Source organism: Protomyctophum bolini (assembly GCF_963924005.1).
Source record: "Protomyctophum bolini genome assembly, chromosome: 11".
In the NCBI taxonomy this organism is placed as follows: domain Eukaryota; kingdom Metazoa; phylum Chordata; class Actinopteri; order Myctophiformes; family Myctophidae; genus Protomyctophum; species Protomyctophum bolini.
Window position 1 is genome coordinate 4,093,407 of NC_137872.1, and position 22,997 is coordinate 4,116,403.

The following is a 22,997-nucleotide window of genomic DNA, read 5'->3' on the forward strand; positions in this document are numbered from 1 at the left end:
GGGGTACCATGCAACCATTATAAGGCAAAATGTTCTAAATGTCATGCTTTAAGTAGCATGTTACATGTCAACCTCATCATTCTGAATCCATTCCAAGCATTAGTTTTGCACGAAAAACACTCCTTGGGCTTAAAAAGGCCTTAGCCGTCATCACAAATGTGATGATGTCAGCACATTTTGGACACATTAGGGCAAGTGTCTATAGCTGTTTTTAGCCCAAGGAGTGTTTTTCGTGCAAAGCTAATGCTTGGAATGGATTCAGAATGATGAAAACCTCCTAGTTTGACACGTCACATGCTATTTAAAGCATAATGAAATTTAGAACGTTTAGCCATTTATCTGCTGTCAGAAATGCCCCTAGGGTGGTTGAATATAAACCAATGTGGGATATGGGTTAGTACTAGTAGACACCTTTACAAACACATTGGATTGGTGAAGAAAATTCTTGGTAAGAAATTTATTCCCAGATTTGACATTATACTGATAATATTTCTTGACTATTAGCCCATTCAGGGACGGGAACCTCTTTTGGTGTTTGAAGCATTATGTTATACTTTAGCTATTGAAAAAAATAGCAGATCTACAAGCTCATAGCATGGCACTGAGTGCCGCACTACAAACTACAAACAGAGCAGAGGGGGAGGGGGGGAACCTTAGGATCCGCAGCCAGATACAGAAAATTCTGGGGGTTCTTCACTTGAAATCGGTCGAGCACCACTGACATAGAAGGTTAGGTTTTTCATAAAACGTTTACGATTTAGAAGACTTTTTTTTTTTTTTAATCAGCCTTTTGTGAACCTTTCTGAGAATCTAATTTGCTCCTCTGGTCGAGCCTGGTTGAGATTCTCCTCCCGACCCACCTTTCCTCCAACGCTTTCCATCGTGTTCATCATCTTCATCGCTCATCGCTCAACGCTCAGCCTCAGCTGTGTTGCTCATCGCTCAACGCTCAGCCTCAGCTGTGTTGTGTATTATATTCTTTGTCCCTTCTGACCTGCCGTCTCTCCATTCTTTAACCATTATTTATTCAGTTGAGAGCAAACTTCTCTTTTCCAATGACGCCCTGATTACAGTAAACATAACAAACTATTTAAACACAAATACATTACAAGATAATAAACAATTCAAAGTGAACAAGTACAGCTATAGATCTCAGATGAATCCATTCCTTACAAGTTCCTTTTAAATGTGAAATCAAGTTATTCCGTTTTCAGATTGATTGTAGACAGTTCCACACGTGAGGTGCAGCATAGTAATGAAAGGTCTGTTTACTTTTACCCAATTCAGAATTCACATTTGGGGATTTCTAAAATAAGGTAGTTTTGGGAACGGGTGTGATGTTGACCAGTTTTGGGATGTAATATTGTAATAGGCTGCTAAGATATGTAGGCATTTTTTTAAGTAAGACTTTGTAGACAGTGCAGTGCTGTTCTCGTCTCTTATAGGCAATGAAGGCCAACCAACCTTTTCATACAACCTATCGGAGGGCAGAGTGAACCTTTTCATACAACCTATCGGAGGGCAGAGTGAACCTTTTCATACAACCTATCGGAGGGCAGAGTGAACCTTTTCATACAACCTATCGGAGGGCAGAGTGAACCTTTTCATACAACCTATCGGAGGGCAGAGTGAACCTTTTCATACAACCTATCGGAGGAGGGCAGAGTGAACCTTTTCATACAACCTATCGGAGGGCAGAGTGAACCTTTTCATACAACCTATCGGAGGGCAGAGTGAACCTTTTCATACAACCTATCGGAGGGCAGAGTGAACCTTTTCATACAACCTATCGGAGGAGGGCAGAGTGGTAGATTGTGTCGATTCATCTACCACTACAGAGCTGCGTTGCCTCATTTATGTTCTCCATTCCTGTGTTATTTGTTTATAGTGGTTTTCAACCAGTGGTCCTTGAGGGGGTTCCAGTCAGGTGGCCCCCCCAGCTAAATGATGAAGAGTTGGTAACTAACCACTGGTCCTTGAGGGGGTTCCAGTCAGGTGGCCCCCCCAGCTAAATGATGAAGAGTTGGTAACTAACCAGTGGTCCTTGGGGGGGTTCCAGCCAGTGAGTTGGTTCCCCCAGCTAAATGATGAAGAGTTGGTAACTAACCAGTGGTCCTTGAGGGGGTTCCAGCCAGTTGGTCCCCCCAGCTAAATGATGAAGCTTTGGTAACCAGTGGTCCTTGGGGGTGTTCCATATGATATGGTTTCATTTGACGCTTTCAAGAGTTAGACGAATATGTTGTTTTGATCAACGTTTTGCCTGTTATCTCTCCTAAATGATACCACATCAATACAGCATGGAAATATGGACACACAATCATATCCAATGGAATAAATGATGGGCCTTGATATGAAAAGGGTTGAAACCCGATGGTTTATACTATTCTATTCTCCTCTCCTCCACTCTCCTCTCGTCTTCCTCGTTATTATTCAGGTCATCCTAGCAAAAACAAAATCACCTTACAGCCACAAAGGACATCTTTTTTTGTTTTTGTGGTTAGGATTTAAAAAAAATAACCTCTCTCTCTCCTTCAGCTCCTTCAGGGCAGTGCTCTGGACCCTCCGCCCACAGAGGAACACCGGCAAAGGGCAAAGCGTGTGATGGAGTCTCTGGCCCGGCTGCCCAGTGTGATGGAGTCTCTGCCCAGCTCCCCTGGAAGCTCCAGCCATGGTTTCATAGTACCCCCCACCACCGGGATCCTGTATCCTTCAACCTTCATAGTACAATCTCAATTTAACCTGAGATCAGATTCTAAAAATGTCTTCTACATCCTGACAGTTTTCTGAAAAAGCTATGTTTCTATGTCAGTCGTTCTTCGATTTTTCAAAAATAGCAGACCTACAAGCTTGTAGCTCGCCACTATTTTTCAATTGCTAAAGCATAACATAATGCCAACACCAAAATGGGTTAATATAGGCTTCAGAGGGTCTAAAATATGGAACTCCCTACCTGTACATCTATGGCATTTGTCTTTTCATCAATTCAAGATAAGGTTCTAAAATCACTTCTCCTAACCACCAAGTACTTCCCATACGGTCTGCTAAAGTCAAAGTCATACGATTTGTCACACACGTTACCGCAGTGAAATGTGTTCTCCGCATTTGACCCATCTCTCTTGGAGCGGTGAGCTGCAGCGTGCGCAGCGCTCGGGAATCATTAGATTAGTAGATTTATTTGACCCCCCAAACCAACCCTTGATGCTGAGTGTCAAGCAGGGAGGCATTGGGTCCCATTTTTACAGTCTTTGGTATGACCCGGCCGGGGATCGAACCCCAACCTCCCAGTCTCAGGGCGGACACTCTAACCACAAGGCCACTGAGCTGGTGTATTAATTAACCTGGTGTACTCAATGTTCTCCTATAGCGGTTTTTATTTTCTGCCTTCTGTCTATTGTGCTTTTTTCTTGTTATACAGTACAATTCTGTCCTCTCACTGTCCCTGTATTTTATCTGTATTCTAATGTTTAAGATCTGCATGTTCAATATGATTGTTTTTTCTTTAAACAAACAAACACAACTATGAATGCCTGGAGAAGCCACTTGCAAGCCCCTGGAGGGTTTTTAGGCTTTCTCCGTCACATTTTTATTGACCTTGTGTATCATTAATTTTCTGAAATATTTCTGTATGTGAAAACAAACAAACAAAAACCCACCGCCACCGGCATCCTGTATCCTCTGATCAGATCAGTCAAAACCCGTCAAGATTGAGAAATACATTAACATGTGTTTCCACACTGGCACAATCAATATTAAAGGCATGGTTGCATTAAAAAAAAAGGAAGCAAGAAAAGGTGTTCAGCACACAGGGTGGAATGAACCATGAGATAGGCTTTATTGATTTGTGTTGTTTGAATCATATGCTTGGGAACCCCTTTTGGTGTTTTAAGCATTATGTTATACTTTAATATAGCTAAAATACGAGCTTGTAGATCTGCTATTTTTGAAAAATCGTGAAAATGTGTCTGGGGGGAACAACATATTTAAAAATGGGGGTTGGCAGCCAAATATAGTTTTTGGGTCCTTGACATGAAAGATTTTGAGAAACACTTGCCATAGAATATCAGAGGTTTGGGTTTCTCTGAAAACAGTCATGATTTAGAAGACATTTGTAGAATCTGGTCTGTCCTAAATGGGTTAAACACACACACACACACACACACACACACACACACCAAATCAAAAGATTATTAATTTTGTGCATTGTTCCTTAGCCTGCCACACATGCAGGCGTGTAGGAGAGTTGTCCATCTGTCTCTCTGACTTCACTGTGAACGCTGGAAGATGCTCTGGAGGACTCTGAGGAGGACTGCGATAATTGTGAAGCAGCATTTTGTTCGTTCGTTCGTTCGTGTTGTAAAATAACCAGTGCATTTGTTTTGTATTAATAACAACACGTCAATAAAACACGGTAATAAACATACATCCCCGTGTGTTCCGTTCACTGTTCAAAGCCATGATGTCGGCATGTCGGTGTCGCCATCCGTTTATTTTAAAGTTTCTGAAGTGGGAGGGGGGAATGGTTTAGGGGTGTGTGCGCGTGTGTGCCTCTCTCTAACGTCTCCGCGTGTGTGTGTGTGTGTGTGTGTGTGTGTGTGTGTGTGTGTGTGTGTGTGTGTGTGTGGTGTGTGCCTCTCTCTAACGTCTCCGTGTGGAAACCATATCCTGCTGTGTAACCGCGTTGGCTGGCTGTCATTCGTCTAACCAACGCCAGCCGGTGCGATATCGTGGCGCTGGCAGAGTGGAAGAGGAGAGAGAAGAGAGCCGCATGTATAGATGAACGTTTACCGTCACCTGAGGATTGTTGAAAAGACCACGAATTCCTGGGAACAGGGGACTTCTTTTATACGTGCGTATATATGTTTTACAACGGAAGATTCCGTTTCACTTTGGACTAACAACAACGGGAGCGTTTCGGCGTCGCGCTGCTGTGTGTTTTTACTATACGGTGAGTGTGATGATGATCAACGAGTTTGCGAATGTCCAAGAGAAGGTTCGGCTTGCCTTGAACTGAGCTGACCAAGCTGTACGGATCCGTTGACTGAAATATTATCCCTCGGATATCCAACTTTAAATGTTGTACTGTTGGGTTTTTTAATTTTAACCCGGAAAGTTCTTTCTTTAAATCCCTTGATAAAATGTTTTTAAAAACACAATTTTAATGGCCTCAAGATTAATATATGAACCGAAGATTTAAAACCACCCCAGCGTGTAGCCCCCCATGCACGAGCAAATAATCATTCATCGCGCCGTGTTAAATGATCCCTGTAAGTGAAATTGACGTTCTTAATATTTACTCAGACAATCGCACTATTAGGAAGGGAATAATGTCAGGTCATTCAGGGGACAAGAAGCCATGCAATCAATGAACCATTTCTATAGCCTATAATTGACGATACAACTGACAGTCCATACTGTCTGATACATAAATATATATATATACAGCCATCATCAGCACCATTACGCATGTCCGTGCCTCTGGATGAAGGATGGGGGGGAGAGAGAGAGAGAGAGAGGGAGGGGGAGAGAGAGAGAGCTATCCACAGACAGATGGAGCTGAGAGAGAGAGAGATATCCACAGACAGATGGAGCCGAGAGAGAGAGAGTGCTATCCACAGACAGCTGGAGCCGAGGGAGTGATATTATGATCGGCGTGAGTGTCAGACCTTGAACCACAAACCTGCTAACGGGATCTCCATCTCAAAGGAGATCCATGATCCAATTCAATCATGGAACATATATCTGCTGCTTCTGCTGCTATCCCCCTCTGGTTTGGGGGTTTGAGCTCATGCATTTTTTTTTAAATTGCTCACATTATTTGGGATCGTTGTTTGGATGGATGTGATTGTGAACATTTCCTCAGTTTTCATTGAGTTTCAAAGTTATACGTGAACATTTTGGAAGGCTTGATTTGAGAGGTTTGACTGAAACTGTGCGAGTTGAGTTCTTCTATCAGGCGGTGTTTGTTAAGAATCCAGCTAATAATAATAATAATCAGTGTTGGGGAAGTTACTTTGAAAGCGTAGCTTGTAAAGCTACAAGTAGCTCACCATGGCAGTAGCTTGATCAAGCTACATAGCTACCCCTGGAGAAATGTAGCTTGTAAAGCTACAGCTACATGGAAAAAGTAGCTCAGCTACTTTATATTTTTCAGCGTTAAATTGAGAATGTACATGCGGTGCATATGAAACAAAATATAATATCCTACAAAAAAGTCACATGCCACGATGCCAGCTGAAATATGCCTCTCAACAGTTTTATTTAAAAAAATAAAAAAAATAAAAAAGACTTAGAGACTTACACAAATAAAAGAGGATCTGTTGAGGATACTGTGTGTTATACATGGCATTTAATCGTCAATGTTAACACATCTTAACTGTAAAAAAAGAGACCCTTGTATAATGAGAACTACACCTACATTATAACTAAACAACTGTTACATGATGACATTTGATCGTCAACATTTGAAGACCCCTGTTCTAGACAGATTTTCCCCCATTAAAGAAAGGATAAAACAAACCAATTGTTGAGAATGTTATTAAAACGGGCATAGTCTTTACAGTCACACAAATAAAAGAGGATCTGTTGAGGATACTGTGTGTTTAAATGGCATTTGATCGTCAATGTTAACACATCTTAACTGTGAAAATAATAATAAAAGTCTCTTGATAGCCACACCTATAAATAAATCTTAACTTAACACAACCTAAACTGTAACTTAACTGTAAAAGAAAGTTGGGCCTATATTTTTTTATATGCCAGGGCAGAACCGTTTGTTGACGCGACACATGAGCAGTCTCTCAAAGTTCTTATCGGATAAGCGGTTGCGTTTGGCACTGAAAATGTCCTTGCCAACACTGAAAAGCCGCTCACATGCGGCACTGGATGGGACACCACTGTTGAACTAGTGTTCTAGTGGGGGGGTTGTTCTAGTACAAGCATTAACACAGCAACCAATGGTCAAAATGAATATATTTATTTCATGTTATTGCCCAAAATTGTAGCTTGTAACTTGAGTAGCTAAGCTACCAAAAATTACCCAAAAAGTAGCTGAGCTACTTGACGAGGTACACCAATATGAATGTAGCTAAGCTACCACAAGCTACAGCAAAATGTAGCTAAGCTACGTAGCTCAGCTACATGTAGCTTAATACTCCCCAACACTGATAATAATAGTCATGATGCTAATGAACTGTGAGTTGAGTTCTATCAGACAGTGTTTAAGAATCCAGCTAATATAAGCTGTAGTCATGATGCTAATGGACTGTGAGTTGAGTTCTATCAGACAGTGTTTAAGAATCCAGCTAATATAAGCTATAGTCCTGATGCTAATGGACTGTGAGTTGACGTTGAACCCTCATCCCCCGAAGCAGTAAATCGATCTCTATTTCAGGCGTGATGCTTTATTGACTGAGACATCTCCCATCCCCAGGTGATAAATATGTTGGCGTAGAAACATTTAATTTACAGCCGCCCTGCCTAAGCGCATTTAGACCTCTGGCAGAGACGTGTGACTCTGTGATGATAAGCTTTCTACACATGGGTCTCCTATCCTATACCACCTGGGAAGACCTTTATGGGTCTCATATACCACCTGGGAAGACCTTTCAGTAACTCATTCTGACCTGAGATCAGATTCTAAAAATGTCTTCTACATCCTGACAGTTTTCTGAAAAAGCTATGTTTCTATGTCAGTCATTCTTCGATTTTTTCAAAAATAGCAGACCTACAAGCTCATAGCGCGCCACTCGGTGGCGCGCTATGAGCTTGTAGATCTTCTATTTTTCAATAGCTAAAGCATAACGTAATGCTAACACCAAAAGGGGTTCCTGCCCAAAATGGGATAAGCCAAAGGAGAATCAATCCACTATTTGAACCACCGAGGGACATATTATATTCCGGGCTACATTATATTATATTGACCTTGGTTGTGGGCCGACAATGTGTGTTGTTGTATCTTGTGTACAAAATGTGGTGTTCACCTTCACCTCTAGAGGGGAAGAATTGATGTGTGACAACAATGCTGTCCTCTTCTTCACAGCCACAGGCGGTTGAATAATGACATTTATGTTGTTGGTGTTCCTATCCTTCAAAAATGTAATTTCTCTATAACGCATCTTCTAAGGTTTAACCCATTTTGGGGCGGGAACCCCTTTTGGTGGCGTTGGCGTCATCATGTCATGCTTTAGCTATTGAAAGATAGCAGATCTACAAGCTCGTAGCGCGCCACCGAGTGGCAGCGCTACGAGCTTGTAGGTCTGCTATTTTTTTGAAAAGATCTCAGGTGCAAAATGGGTTTAAGTAGGGCTAGAGATGAATCCCCAATGTGAGCCACGTTACAGCCTCTCCAACCTAGACCATGGACTCTTATTTGGACTGGTAATGTACATATACTGTACATTATAATGTATGTAATATGATCACCGAATGTGAGTGAGCAGGTTGGGTTTCTTCTCTCCGTGCTTCATTTTCTAAAGTGCCCCGACCGACCAGTCAGCGTGATGGGGTTGCTTTGCTTGCTTGCTGTTTAATGGCTGCATTTAACCCATTCTGAACGGGAACCCATTTTGGTGTTAGCATCATGTTATGCTTTAGCTATTGAAAAATAGCAGATCTACAAGCTCATAGCGCGCCACCGAGTGGCGCGCTATGAGCTTGTAGGTCTGACATTTTTAAGAATCTGATCTCGGGTCAGAATGGGTTATAATCAGACCCAGTGTGTGTCCTAGTGGAAACCTCGTATGAATCTGATCTCGGGTCAGAATGGGTTAAAGTCTAATTTAGGCGGCCATGCCACGTTAGAGATGATTAATATGCCTCCATTACCTCACCTCCTTTTTGAAATATCAGCACTTCATTCAGTCTGACAGTTTGACAGAACGCGTCAATGAATGCTCGCTGCAATGATGCATGGTTGATTGTATTCAACACTGTGCCGCTACGCTATAGCCCTGTGGGGATAACCTTTATCCCCCTCATAACCCATTCTGACCTGAGATCAGATTCATACGAGGTTTCCACTGGACACACACTGGTCTGATGAACCCATTCTGACCTGAGATCAGATTAAAAAAATGTCAGTCACTCTTGGATTTTTCAAAAATAGCAGACCTACAAGCTCGTAGCGCGCCACTCGGTGGCGCGCTATGAGCTTGTAGATCTGCTATTTTTCAATAGCTAAAGCACGACATGATGCTAACACCAAAATGGGTTCCCGTTCAGAATGGGATAAGCACATACGTCAGGCTACACAGCTGTCAAACAGGCACATCGAATGGCCCCCGATGGGGAGAGAGAACCATCAGGGCCTCTCTTCTCCCTGGCTGTGATCTAGAAATATTGAGGCTTTTGACTTGCACTTAAGGATATTTAGTGCTGCATTTCTCAGAAAGCTGGGAAGACGCCCGGAGGATGTTCTCGGAATGCACAAATTGGTCTTAATCGAACATCGTCTTCACTCAGCTGTCCTCGAGAACACTTGTTTCTGCTGACAGTGTAAGAAGTTTGGACCTTGCCTCAGAGTCGGAGACATCTGTTTTATGTATGTGGAAACTTTTAACACATTCTGGGCGGGAATCCCTTTTTGGTGTTTTAAGCATTATTATGTTAAATTATTAGCTATTGAAAATATAGCAGATCTACAAGCTCATAGCGCGGCACCGAGTGACGCGCTGCTACGAGCTTGTAGGTCTGCTATTTTTTGCAAAATCGTGAAAATCTGGCACAAATCTTTGAATACACTCTTCCAGAGCGAACGCTTTTTTTAACTCATATCTTTGCTTCTGGGGCATCCCTGGAACAACATATTTTCACATGGGGGGGGGGGGGGGGCAATTACATATATTTGGGGGGGGGGGGGCAATTACATATATTTGGGGGGGGGGGGCAATTACATATATTTGGGGGGGGTGGGGGCCTTGACATGAAAATGTTTGAGAAACATGCGTTTTTCAGAAAACTGTCTACATTTGTATAGAATCGTCGTCTGGTCTAAATGGGTTACTGTGATACGAAGGCAGAGTTTGTTGTTCCGGCTCCTAAATAACCTCCTCCTGAGGATCTAGTGTAGTTGTCGTGCTGCTGTCGGCTTTAACCCATTCTGACCTGAGATCAGATTCATACGAGGTTTCCACTGGACACACACTGGTCTAATTAACCCCATTCTGACCTGAGATCAGATTCTAAAAAATGTCAGTCGTTCTTCGATTTTTTTCAAAAATAGCAGACCTACAAGCTCGTAGCGCGACACTCGGTGGCGCGCTATGAGCTTGTAGATCTGCTATTTTTCAATAGCTAAAGCATAACATGATGCTATAACACCAAAATGGGTTCCCGTTCAGAATGGGTTAAGGCTGCTCACTGAACTAAAACCTAATACCGTGAAATAGAAATTGGGACAAATTGGTTGTGTTCTCATTAAAGCTTCTGTCTGTGATGGTGAACAGGTGAACTCTTGATTTCTCGGGCAGGATTTCAAATCCTTTCCTTTTGCCCTTCAGATACCAAATGAGATTGTGAAGGTGACTCGGTCGGTCAGGCTAATTTAACCCATTTTGTGCGGGAACCCCTTTTTGGTGTTATGCTTTAGCTATTGAAAAATAGCAGATCTACAAGCTCATAGCGCGCCACTCGACTTGTAGGTCTGCTATTTTTGAAAAATCGAAGAACCACTGACATATAGAAACATAGCTTTTTTTTCAGAAAACTGTCGGGATGTAGAAGAGATTTTTTTTTAAATCTGATCTCAGGTCAGAACGGGTTAACATTCCTGCCCTCCCTGAGAAGTATAGTACTGCATTATGGAGATGGAAGAAGCAGCCGAGGAACATGATCAGGTTGCATAGCAACTTAGCGAGGATATATTCCCTCGTCTCTCAGTGTGGAGAGCCATCAGACAGAGATGTAGAGATTAAAGTCAATCATTGGAAATTAAGTCCCTGGTCCTCTTTATCCTCCAGAGTGCCCTGTGTCCCCCCCACCCCACAAAATATTCATCAGCTAACTTAGAGCTAAGCTGTCGGCTCCCTCAGGGACTCACCCCCCCCCCCCCCCCCCCCCTCTTCCCATGCAACACCCCATCTCTTGCCCTCAGAGTATATATCAACAGAGACGGCACCCGAGTTCTCCTCCCATCCACATGCATTAAGTTGCTCAAAAGCGCATGAGGCGCATGATTTCTGGGATGGATTGGGCCAAATGGTGAACGCGCTGTGCCGTTGACTATCATTGCACGCGTTCACGTATGAAACTGCGTCCACGTGATATAGTCAATGATATAGTCAACGGACCAGAATTGGCCCAGCGCTGCAATACCAAAATTCGGGCCACTGTGTCCATTTCTCCTCAGGGTTTTCCTCCGGGTGCCGTGGCGTCTCTATTAATATATATACTCTAAGCTCTTGCCTCCCTCGCTCCTTGGTTCCTCATCCATCCCTCCATCCCTCCATCCCTCCATCCATCCATCCCTCCACTGTCTCTCATAGCTCAAACTCACACTCGGTCACTCCAGCGTGGTGGTGGTGTTACGGTGAAATTGGTGACCTGCTGAAATATGTGACAAATCGTGTAGAGTAGACAATCTCATAATGTCAGTGTCCGAATTTCCCCTTAATCCACCCTGGCCTCTCCTTAACTTGGAGCCCCATATTTTGTTTTGGATTGTTAAAATGTTTAAGAAAAAAGTGTGAATTTTTTTTAAATAGCAGATCTACAAGCTTGTAGAGCAGCTATTTTAGCTAATAGCTGATTGTATATTGGGTTAAACAGATTTTTATTCTATATTAACCCATTGAAGAGAACAAATAAATTAAAAGTCACAGCCATTACTTTTTCATTCATATTTTTTATATATAAAGTTTCAGTTATTTGACAGTGAAATATCACATTTTGTTGGGAACTCTCTGGAACTCTCAGCGAACCCCCTGGGGGTCCCCGGACCGCACTTTGAGAACCCACTGCTCTTAATGACATCAGTTAATGGCCTCGCTGAATCACATCAGCCATGATGTAGGTTAAAGATTCTTGCCAGTGATTCTGTCAAATTGGACCTTTTTCCATCAAATATTCATCCGTCGGTGGGTGGTGGGGACTATTTTTAGTCAGAAAAGTCATTTATCTCACTTTTCACCCCTTCTTCATACATAAATGTTAACAGCTCTCTGAGGAGGAGGAGAGGAGAACGCGTTGAGGCAGCCAGCCAACTGATTGGGATCGGGAAAGAGATTGACGTGCACTATTCAGGAGGAGGAGGGGGGGGGGGGAGGAGGAGGAGGAGGAGGAGGAGGAGGAGGAGGAGGGGGGAGGAGGAGAGAGGAGGAGGAGGGGAGAGAATGCAAGAGCGCAGCCAGAGCGACAGATTCTGCTAAAGTTCCTTTTAGTTGATTTTCCAGAAGTATAGCAGACATACATACGTAGGTCTGGCCATTTCAAAGGCACAGGTGGAGACTTCTCTCCAACGCCTGCTGCGACTGTGGCTCAAGAGGTAGAGCAGGTCGTCCAATGATCCCTGGGTCGGCGGTTCGAATCCCGGCTCCTCCTCCTCCTGTCTACATGTCGAAGTGTCCTTGGGCAAGAAGACACTGAACCCCAGATTGCTCCCGATGTGCTGGTTGGTAGTACCTTGCATGGCTTCCGCCGCAATCGGTGTATGAATGTGTGTGTGAACGGGTGAATATGTAAAGCGCCTTAGATAAAGGCTATACAAATGCACCATTTACCCACTGCTTTGATTTAGCGATGAGAATCTTAATTTCCCTCAATGTCTGTCTCTCAATGTCTAACATACACATCTACATTTTGCTGATGACACAGAAATAATACAAAAGAGACCTATTGTATTCCATGATGAAATATTAATTTGACCGTTGACGATACAGGGCCAGACCAATGGCATCTTTTTGTATGTGCGTAACTTCCTCCTCTGCCACGCGTGCTCGCAGACAGACAGCTTTACACTCACAGAAAACCACTCAATTATTAACATCCCTAGTTTGATTGACTGAACATTTATATTAACAGTAGAATGGGTACAGTTGAAGGAAAGTACAGGTGTCCGACCCCAGCATGTGACAATAGAGGGCATCATGCGCGTGACATCGACCGTACCTGGAAGTTATGCGGGAACGCCCAGTGGAAAAAAAACTACATTCTGGCCTCGACAGCCCATTCATCCTAACACAGAAAAGTCCTGTCTGAATTCTGATTGCATTAAACAATGGGTTAAAACTCACCAACATTTCAGCTGTACGAAAAGCTTGAATTATCCTCTTTCTATCTGCAAAGGCTTTGTTTCATAAAAATCCACCATAGAAACGTTATGAGCTGTACTTTCTGTCAAGAAATGCCCTGCATTTGATTATTATTATTAGTGTCAAGAGTTTGGAAGTGCTTTTTTTCAATAACACAACATTTTGCTGCCTCCTGCATTATGTGACATTTAGAAACGGGTGGTACGGCAGGACGGTTGAGTGATTTACAACGAGAGCTTCCAACACTCCAACACTCAGGTTCAGGTTTATTTGTCATGTGTATAGATACAGAGTATAAATACAATGAAATTTGTTTTGCTCAAAGCGCTCTCAGTCTTACATACACGGGACATAAACAGCATCTATAGTGCAAGAAAAGACAAAAAAACAGGAAAAGAAAAGTGCAAGTGAAGTGACAAAACAGTGCAATACAGTTCAAGGTCAGCTGTTCAGCAGCCTGACTGCCCCCTGGGGGTAGAAACTGTTACTGAGACGGGTGGTACGAGATTTGATGCTCTGGTAGCGTCTTTTGGAAGGGAGTGGTTTGAACAGGGTATTTGCGGGGTGGCTGGTGTCTTCGTCATGCTGCTCAATGTTTTGCCACTCAGTCTAGATGGGTAAATCATGCATGTATTGTGCATACTCTCTATTCTTTAGGGGTCTGACAGGAGAGTGTGCCATGCTCGGTAGCAAAGAAAAAGCAATGGCGTCAAGATAGATTTGCACAGCGAAAATGTTTTCTCTTTCCAGACGAAAAGTGAAATCCGTACATGCAGAATGTAAAGCGAATGCAAGTCGGTTCTCTTTTCATGACAGTAGATGCAGAATTGTACTGATTTAATGAAAGTGTTTTGGGAGGCTCAAAGGAATTGAAACGACCACACGTTTTCCGTCCTGTTTCCGTTTGTTATCATTGGATGTTTTTGACAGTTCTGTTTCACTTCTCCTTTTTTTTGTCCCCCATCCACATTGTCTGTATGTAGACTCAGATAGTAGACTTAGGTTAGCATTGATATTTTAGACAGACTTATAGCTTGTTACGTAGACAGCACTAGAATTGCATTTTATGTAGTCATAGCACTTTATAGTACACATGTATATTGTATAATATATAATATAGTATATAGTAAGTATATAGTTGACGTAGATACTCCACTGTTACGTTCTTAGTTCATACAGGATTCATGATAACAACTTTTTATATATGTGATGTATGTCATGCTTTTTGTTTTTTCTTAAATGTAAGTCGCTCTGGATCAAGATTCAAGAGCGTCTGCTAAATGCCTAAATTGTTATGTAGTTCCAGCAGAGTGCCTCTCCAGCACCCCCTGCTGACCATGCAGAGTGTGTGCGCCGTCCTCCTCCTGGCCGTGGCTGCTGCAGCTCTCACCTCTGCAGACTCCGACGTCCCCATGAGACACCGACAGGACTCCAACCTGGAGATCTGTATCCTTCCTCCATGCTGAAGTGTGTGTGTGTGTGTGTGTGTGTGTGTGTGTGGGTGTGACGTCTCCATGAGACACCGACAGGACTCCAACCTGGAGATCTGTATCCTTCCTCCATGCTGAAGTGTGTATGTGTGTGTCGGTGCACATCAATGGGCATGTATGTGTGTCGGTGTCCTGTATTGCACACGACGAGTGTGTGCACAATAATATGCATTTATATTAGCGGTTCTCAAAGTGGGGAACCCCCCAGGTAGTTCCATGAGGGGGTCCCTCCCAGCTAAATGATAGTTAGGAACCAAGTGGACCATTATGCGTCTGTAACTCAGAGAGTGCATACAAATGGACCCTAAATGGACCCTAACTCTCAGAGTTAAATCAACATAGATTTGGGTCCCAGAGATATAAATGCCATTAAATGGAGGTCCGTAGACTACTGCATGTCAGACTGGTTGAGAATCACTGCTAGAGCTGTAAAGATCGTCTCTTATTATGGGGGTCCACGGGCTAATGCGTGTCTATGTGGGGGTCCTTGGCATGAGAGAGCTTGGGAACCACTGTCTTATGAGTTAACCCGTTTAGGCCTGGAAAAAATGTCTTCTAAATCCTGACGGTTTTCTGAAATACCTATGTTTCTAGGTCACTCAATATTTCATGTCAAGGACCCCCAAAAATGATCTGTAATTGGCCTCCGAGACCCCCCATCTGAAAATATGTTGTTCCAGGGACCTCCCCCCCCAGAAGCAAAGATTTGAGTTAAAAACGTCTGTTCTGAAAAAATATGTTCCAAATTTGAGGCACATTTTAACGATTTTTCAAAAATAGCAGACCTACAAGCTCGTAGCGCGCCACTCGGTGGCGCGCTATGAGCTTGTAGATCTGATATTTTTCAATAGCTAAATTATAACAATGTTTAAAACACGACTGAACAGACTAGAGTCTCTTATTCCTGATCCTGGTCCAGACAAGCGCCTGTTTGAGACCAAGAGGAAAGACCAGCTGAACGCTCTGAAGAACCTGGTGGAGCTGAATGACATCAACCAGCAGTACAAGATCATCGACATCATGCTGAAAGGACTCTTCAAGGTAGAGTGTGTGTGTGTGTGTGTGTGTGTGTGTGTGTGTGTGTGTGTGTGTGTGTGTGTGTGTGTGTGTGTGTGTGTGTGTGTGTGTGTGTGTGTGTGTGTGTGTGTGTGTGTGTGTGTGTGTGTGTGTGTGTGTGTGTGTGTGTGTTCAGTGCACCCGTTTCCAATGCCATCGATGCAACTTGAAACTTAAAGGGACAAAATCACGTTTAATCAGAGCATTTAATGTGGAATTCCGTTTTATTCTCTGAACAGGGAAGATCATAGGGGTAAGACAACTCCCCTCTCTGCAGTCTATTTATGAGCAGGCTACATTAAAACAGGCTAAAAAAATCGTCAGTGATGTTACCCATGTTTGTTTTAAATGGCGAGTTTGTACTTCTGCCCTCTGGGAGAAGATATACAAAGAACCAAAGTGGAAGTACATCAGATTAAATAGTTTTTTTACCAGCATCAACTAAGATGCTGAACGAGGCTCTGAAACAGCAGTAACTACGTGAGGCTAGATTATCCACATCATGTGGTAATGTTGTGACTCCATCTGTAATGTATTTTTGTTGTCATTGATGTTTTATGTGTGGCTGTATAGCTGGGGTGAAAGCCCAAGACAAATTTCCCTTGTGGACAATAAAGTTTACCTTGACCTTGACCTATCGGCGCCCCCTGCTGGCGGGGGGTTGAGTTAAGACTGAGGTTAGGGTTGGGGTTAGGGAGGGTTAGATTTAGTGTTGGGGTTAGGGAGGGTTAGATTTAGTGTTGGGGTTAAGGAGGGTTAGATTTAGTGTTGGGGTTAGAGAGGGTTAGATTTAGTGTTGGGGTTAGGGAGGGTTAGATTTAGTGTTGGGGTTAGAGAGGGTTAGATTTAGTGTTGGGGTTAGGGAGGGTTAGATTTAGTGTTGGGGTTTGTATGTCGGACAACGCGCGTCACCGCAGTCTCAAAACGTTAGCATTGATGGCGTTCCAATAACCGCTGGTATACGGTACCTGCGTAATTATTCTCCTCTTCCACCTGCAGCGACTATACGCACAGCCACGGCTGGTGACGCAACCACACCACAACACAACGTCGTAGCTATTGTTCGTTCTCCCAAGAGCTTATAGCGCTCGTCTAGCGCTCAGCAGATTGAAGGATATGATTGTTCACAGACACACAGTAACACAGACAATCAAACACTTGTATGCCACCCCGGTAATTATACGGTCATAAGTATGTTTGCTTGTTCATTCATTTGAATTTAATGTTAATATATTCGGAACACAAGGGGAGCTTACGGGTGGCTTTCAGTCTCTCATGACGCCCGGAGGCTTGCTTGTACTGTACTGTACTGTACTGTACTGTACTGTACTGTACTGTACTGTACTGTACTGTACTGTACTGTACTGTACTGTACTGTACTGTACTGTATTGTGTACTGTACTGTACTGTACTGTACTGTACTGTATTGTGTACTGTACTGTACTGTACTGTACTGTACTGTACTGTACTGTACTGTACTGTATGTGTACTGTACGCCTATCTATGTATCTGCCTTCCTTCCAAGGACAACAAGCATTGTCAACCTCCAATGGCAGAGTTACACTGTCAGCACTTCTATACTCTCTCTCTGTGTGTGTGTGTGTGTGTGTGTGTGTGTGTGTGTGTGTGTGTGTGTGTGTGTGTGTGTGTGTGTGTGTGTGTGTGTGTGTGTGTGTGTGTGTGTGTGTGTGTGTGTGTGTGTGTGTGTGTGTGTGTGTGCGCAGCAGGTATGTGCGTAGGCATCTCTCAGTATTCTCACAGTCTCACATATGTTTTATAATATTGTATTGTACATTAAGTAGCTTTTAGACAGCTCAAATATGTGTGTAAATTGACTTGGGTGTATGTTGTTGTAACTTGTAACCATGGATATGGAAAGCATGCATCATGTTTGCGAACGCAGTGAGCACTTACTATGAGACCTAGCAGATCATGTCTGTGTGTCCCCCCTTTGTGCCCATATATGGAGCTGAGTGATTTGTGAATCACTCAGCTCCATATATGGGCACAAAAGGGGCCAGGTCCACATATACAGTAACAGCGGGACAGACACACAGACAGACAGACAGACAGACAGACAGACAGACAGACAGACATGCACACACACGAGCTGCGTTCGCTTCACGCGTTTGCGTGTCTTACTTGTTTATTTTACATATGATGAACACCAACACTCTGTGAACTTCTATTTGTTAGCTAGACATTTAAATAACTCTGATTCTGGTTCTGAAGGTTCTGGAGGATTCCAGGGCCATCTTGGTCGGAGCCAACATGCAGCCCGATGACCCGTTCCCCATGGACGATAAGATCAAAGAAGGTCTGATCCCCTCTCTCTTTATTCTCTCTGATAATCCATACTATCTGTACCGCCATCTTCTGCTCTGATCTGTTTTACAGTCTGACCGTTTTTATTTCTTTCTATTCATCTGGTTTCTTTCCTACTCTGTTGCCTGTAGTGTTGTACACCTCCTGCCTTCTCTCTCTCATGCTTTTAGCCATGAGTCACCACTTATTATATCACCCTTTTCTTATTGTGTTGCTGTTGTATATATTATATATCAGCCACCAGGTTTGTTTTTCCTTTGTTGTATATCTGCCTATAAGGCCTTGTACATTTGCAGGGGTTTTTGTGCTATTGTTGGTTAAAAGTAGTGTGCTTTGTTGCACCAGTTATATATTATCTGATACTGTGGTTCTCAACCTTTTCTGTATCAGGGCCCACTTGAAAACGTGTACAGTATGTGCTATGTATGTCTGCAGACATGCATATTACACGTTCATTTTGCCATTGACTTGAATGCCACATGATGTCACCAGGGGCGGGCAGACAGACAGACAGACAGACATGCTCCCAAAGCGGGGTCATCCCTATATGTTCCCCAGGTTCTATTTTCCCCCAGGTTCTATGTTCCCCACTCACCCGGCCCCCCAAAAAAAGGTTCTAGTTCCCCACTCAACTAAAAAGAGGTTCTATGTCCCCCACTCAAAAAAAGGTTCCATGTTCCACAAAGCCACACTAAAGCGTTATTCATAGTTTGGATTTTCGGTGGTGAGGTGACCACCGAACTACAACATGACGTCACTGAGCCGCGGTGAAGAGCAAACCTTCGCCACCGCCCCAGCCCTTCTCTCTGTTTTTACTCACCACCGCTCAACGTTATTTCAGCTCCGGTGGTCACCACACCACCGGAGCGGTGGTCAGCTCACCACCGGAGCGGTGGTCAGCTCACCACCGGAGCGGTGGTCACCTCACCACCGGAGCGGTGGGCACCTCACCACCGGAGCGGTGGTCAGCTCACCACCGGAGCGGTGGTCACCTCACCACCGGAGCGGTGGGCACCTCACCACCGGAGCGGTGGTCAGCTCACCACCGGAGCGGTGGTCAGCTCACCACCGGAGCGGTGGTCACCTCACCACCGGAGCGGTGGTCAGCTCACCACCGGAGCGGTGGTCACCTCACCACCGGAGCGGTGGTCGGCTCACCACTGAAAAACCAGACTATGAATGAGCCTTTACAATCCTAGTGTTTGCCAATTATTCAGGGTCTGACTTGCAATATCATCATTTACAATATCATCACGAATTATCATCACGGACAATCGCTGATCTGTATGCTAATCCTATCTGTTTCTTTTTGTCACTGTCCGTCCCGTCCCCCCTGCATCATCCCGTCCAATCCCTGCCCCCCTTTCTTTCCGTCTTCCCGCCGTAGCGTACTCTCACGTGGTGGAGAACACGGCGTTCTTCGGCGACGTAGCGCTGCGCTTCCCGCGCATCGTCCACCACTACTACGACCGCAACGGCGACTGGGGCGGTCTGCTGCGCTGGGGGCTGCGCTTCTGCAACCTGACGGGGGTCTTCACCGGAGGGGCTCACCAGCATGTCCTCACACTGGTGAGTGAGACGGACGGACGGACGGACGGACGGACGCTCATCCTCACACTATGATGACTGGAATGATTTAGAGTTTAGTGTTTCACACACATAGTGTTGCGACCCATTTTTGGGTCTGGATGTCCAGAACTGCCAAACCGGCTATATATGGGCATATATTGATGACAGCAGGGATCTCCATATATGATGACGGATACAAAGAAAATAGGGCTTAAGTGATTAGTTCATAAAGTCTTTTTGTACGTTTATATCCCTGAAAGACACCAATGTTCTTTTTGGGGGTCTCAAGCTGAAAAAGAACCCCTGATTTATGGGAACCGACCGAAGTATTAGCTGCAGGTTCATAGTTTGTTTATTATTATTTCCACAATGATGCTGTACTCGTCACGTTAATTTAATTAATTTGACACTCACCCATCTCATCCTTGTAATTATGACTGACTATCAGTATTTGTATGTTATGTGACGGTGCTAATGATGTTGGGGGGGGGGGGGGGGACCCCATTTATGTATCAAATGGAAAAAAGCAGCTGTTATTATATAAATAAATATATCGATGTATGTGAAGAATATAAAAAAAATTCTCTGATTCATTTTAGATAAAGTGTCGCTAACATATTCAAATGGGATACTTCTCAGTAAAATATGATATTGTATTTGTATAAATTACCATATGTCACCATTGACCCCCCCCCCCCCCCCCTAAATTTGTCTGTGGAAGAGTGAAGACAAAAGTAAAAGGGTATCCCTGTTCTGTTGAACAGAAGAACAGAAAGCTGGGAGGTTAATCTGTGACCCTCATCTCTCATTGTGTACGCCTTTCATTCATTTACTCAAAACGGAAATGCAGAAACATCCTAGAGTCCACTCAATCTTTGCATCTTGCTGAACAAACGTTCATTTGTTGCCTTGTCTCTCTCTCTCACTCTCTCTCTCTCTCTCTCTCTCTCTCTCTCTCTCTCTCTCTCTCGCCCTATGTCCTAGGGTAGATGTCACAGGAGCTGGGAATAACGGAGAAATCTGCAGACTTCACAAACCCGTACCGCTCAGAGAGAGACGACGTGAGTAAAGGCACTGAGGGGGTCCTCATGCACCTCTTTCTCAGTCTGTAACCCAATGTATTTGGACACACACACACACACACACACACACACACACAAACTGTGGGCTCAGGAGGTAGAGCAGGTCGTCCAATGATCCCTGGGTCGGCGGTTCGAATCCCGGCTCCTCCTCCTGTCTCTACATGTCGAAGTGTCCTTGGGCAAGACACTGAACCGATGCTGGTTGGTACCTTGCATGGCTTCCGCTGCAAAGGGTGTATGAATGTGTGTGTGTGTGTGTGTGTGTGTGTGTGTGTGTGTGTGCGTGTGTGTGTGTGTGTGAATGAATGGGTAAAGCTCCTTGGATAAAGGCACTATATAAATGCACCATTTACCCCCCACACACACACACACACACACACACACACACACACACACACACACACAACCAGCCCCACATGAAGCATGTGTCCCCTCTCCCTCCTTTCCTTTCTCTCTCTCACACACATTGCTCTCGCTCACTAGATTTCACTCTTTCTACCCGGCTGCAGGTGCTCCACACTGCAGAGGCGTTCCAGAAGATCCTCCGGGAGGAAGAGAAGCGAAGGAGAAAGGAGGAGAAGAGGAAAGACATACGGAAGGGCCCCCGAATCTCACGCTCTCGCTCCCGCACCGAACTATAGTACTCTGCATCTCAGCACAGTGGAGGAGAGAGAGAGCGAGAGAGAGAGAGAGAGAGAGGAGGAGGAGGAGGAGGAGGAGGAGGAGGAGGAGGAGGAGGAGGAGGAGGAGGAGGCATCTCAGCACAGTGGAGGAGAGAGGAGGAGGAGGAGGAGGAGAAGGAGGAGGCATCTCAGCACAGTGGAGAGAGGATGAGGAGCAGGAGAGGAGGAAGAGGAGGAGGCATCTCAGCACAGTGGAGAGAGAGGAGGAGGAGGAGGAGGAGGAGGAGGCATCTCAGCACAGTGGAGAGAGAGGAGGAGGAGGAGGAGGAGGAGGCATCTCAGCACAGTGGAGAGCACAGCAGAGAGAGAGGAGGAGGAGGAGGCGGAGGAGGAGGCGAAGGAGACTGAGGAAATGAACAAACGCACACAGCCCACAGGGGAGACTTGAGTTGTTAGACTCTTACACGGCTGGAGGAAAAAGCAAGTGCTGCCTCTGTGGTTGAAAACGAGAGCACACTGTATACTGTAGGTGTGACACAAAAAAAAAAAAAAAGAAAATACAGTAAAGATGGAGGCGGTGGATCATTCCGTTTGTGACTGTGGCATAACTGGGCAACTGTGTTCTGTATACCGCCAATTAAAATAATAAAACATAAAGGCGTTAAGAAGACATTTCAAAAGGAGACGTGACGTCCCTGGAATTGGGATAAAGGGAAACAAGTTTTGGTTTTTTTTGATAACTTGACGACAACATTACAGTCTCTTTGGGATATCATTACTTTTAGTTAGGGATGTCCTGATCCGATCCCGATATCTCACAATTTCTGTGTTAGCCGATACCGAATACAGATACGAGTGTTGTGATCTCGTGTTGTGTTTATATATAGCTATCTAGCTATATATCTGGTGTTGTGTTTATAGCTATCTAGCTATATATCTCGTGTTGTGTTTATAGCAGACTCCTCACTCAAAATGTGCACTTGCAGTTTGGGGCAACTCGAAAACAAACTCCCAACATTTTATTTACCTGCCATTAGTGTCAACCCCTTAACCCATTTTGTTTCGGATCGGTGGTTAGACTGGCATTTTTCGCCGATACAGATATGAACCGATATGACAAATAATGGCCGATACTGATACTTTTCCGATACTGATACAGTATCGTGACATCTCTACTTTGAGTATAATGAAACCAGTAAGACGTCTGTGTGTCTGTCCCGCTGTTACTGTATATGTGGACCTGGCCCCTTTTGTGCCCATATATGGAGCTGAGTGATTGCTCATGCAACACACTCCATATTTGGACGTATAGCGGGACAGACACACACACAGACAGACATGATCTGCTAGGTCTCATAGTAAGTGCTCATTGCGTTCGCAATAACTTCAAAATAAAGCAACTGAACAGTCCACACATGTTGTGTCTTGTCTAGATTTATATAGCGTGTATAACCCTTCAAATGAGCGTGGTGTGAGTCACCCTTAGCACATGCAGTGACATAATGAATATGTTGAGCTTGAATTTGTGCACTTGCTTTTTTTTAATTATTGTCAATCCTTGTTTACTTTTAGTGTAGATTTGTTTGGGGGAATCATTGAATCATTTAT

General features: G+C 44.2%; 1 protein-coding gene across 1 annotated transcript; it reads left to right on the forward strand.

Moving 5' to 3' along the window:
• The first annotated feature begins 4,753 nt into the window (after positions 1-4,753).
• Positions 4,754-21,947, forward strand: ccdc134 (coiled-coil domain containing 134). The gene is made up of 8 exons (XM_080775556.1): positions 4,754-4,945; positions 14,545-14,690; positions 15,654-15,775; positions 18,023-18,107; positions 19,503-19,684; positions 20,674-20,745; positions 21,276-21,426; positions 21,698-21,947. Exons 2-7 carry the CDS (start codon positions 14,582-14,584, stop codon positions 21,405-21,407), a joined length of 702 nt encoding a protein of 233 aa, XP_080631682.1. The 5' UTR covers positions 4,754-4,945; positions 14,545-14,581; the 3' UTR covers positions 21,408-21,426; positions 21,698-21,947.
• Positions 21,948-22,997: the final 1,050 nt, after the last annotated feature.

What these genes read in the sequence shown, in the direction of transcription:
- ccdc134 (XM_080775556.1), top strand. Translation starts at nt 14,582, where the DNA reads ATGCAGAGTGTGTGCGCCGTCCTCCTCCTGGCCGTGGCTGCTGCAGCT. An exon ending in GGACGATAAGATCAAAGAAG is followed by an intron (nt 18,108 to 19,502) that starts GTCTGATCCCCT and finishes TTCCCGCCGTAG; the next exon opens with CGTACTCTCACGTGGTGGAG. An exon ending in ACCAGCATGTCCTCACACTG is followed by an intron (nt 19,685 to 20,673) that starts GTGAGTGAGACG and finishes GTCCTAGGGTAG; the next exon opens with ATGTCACAGGAGCTGGGAAT.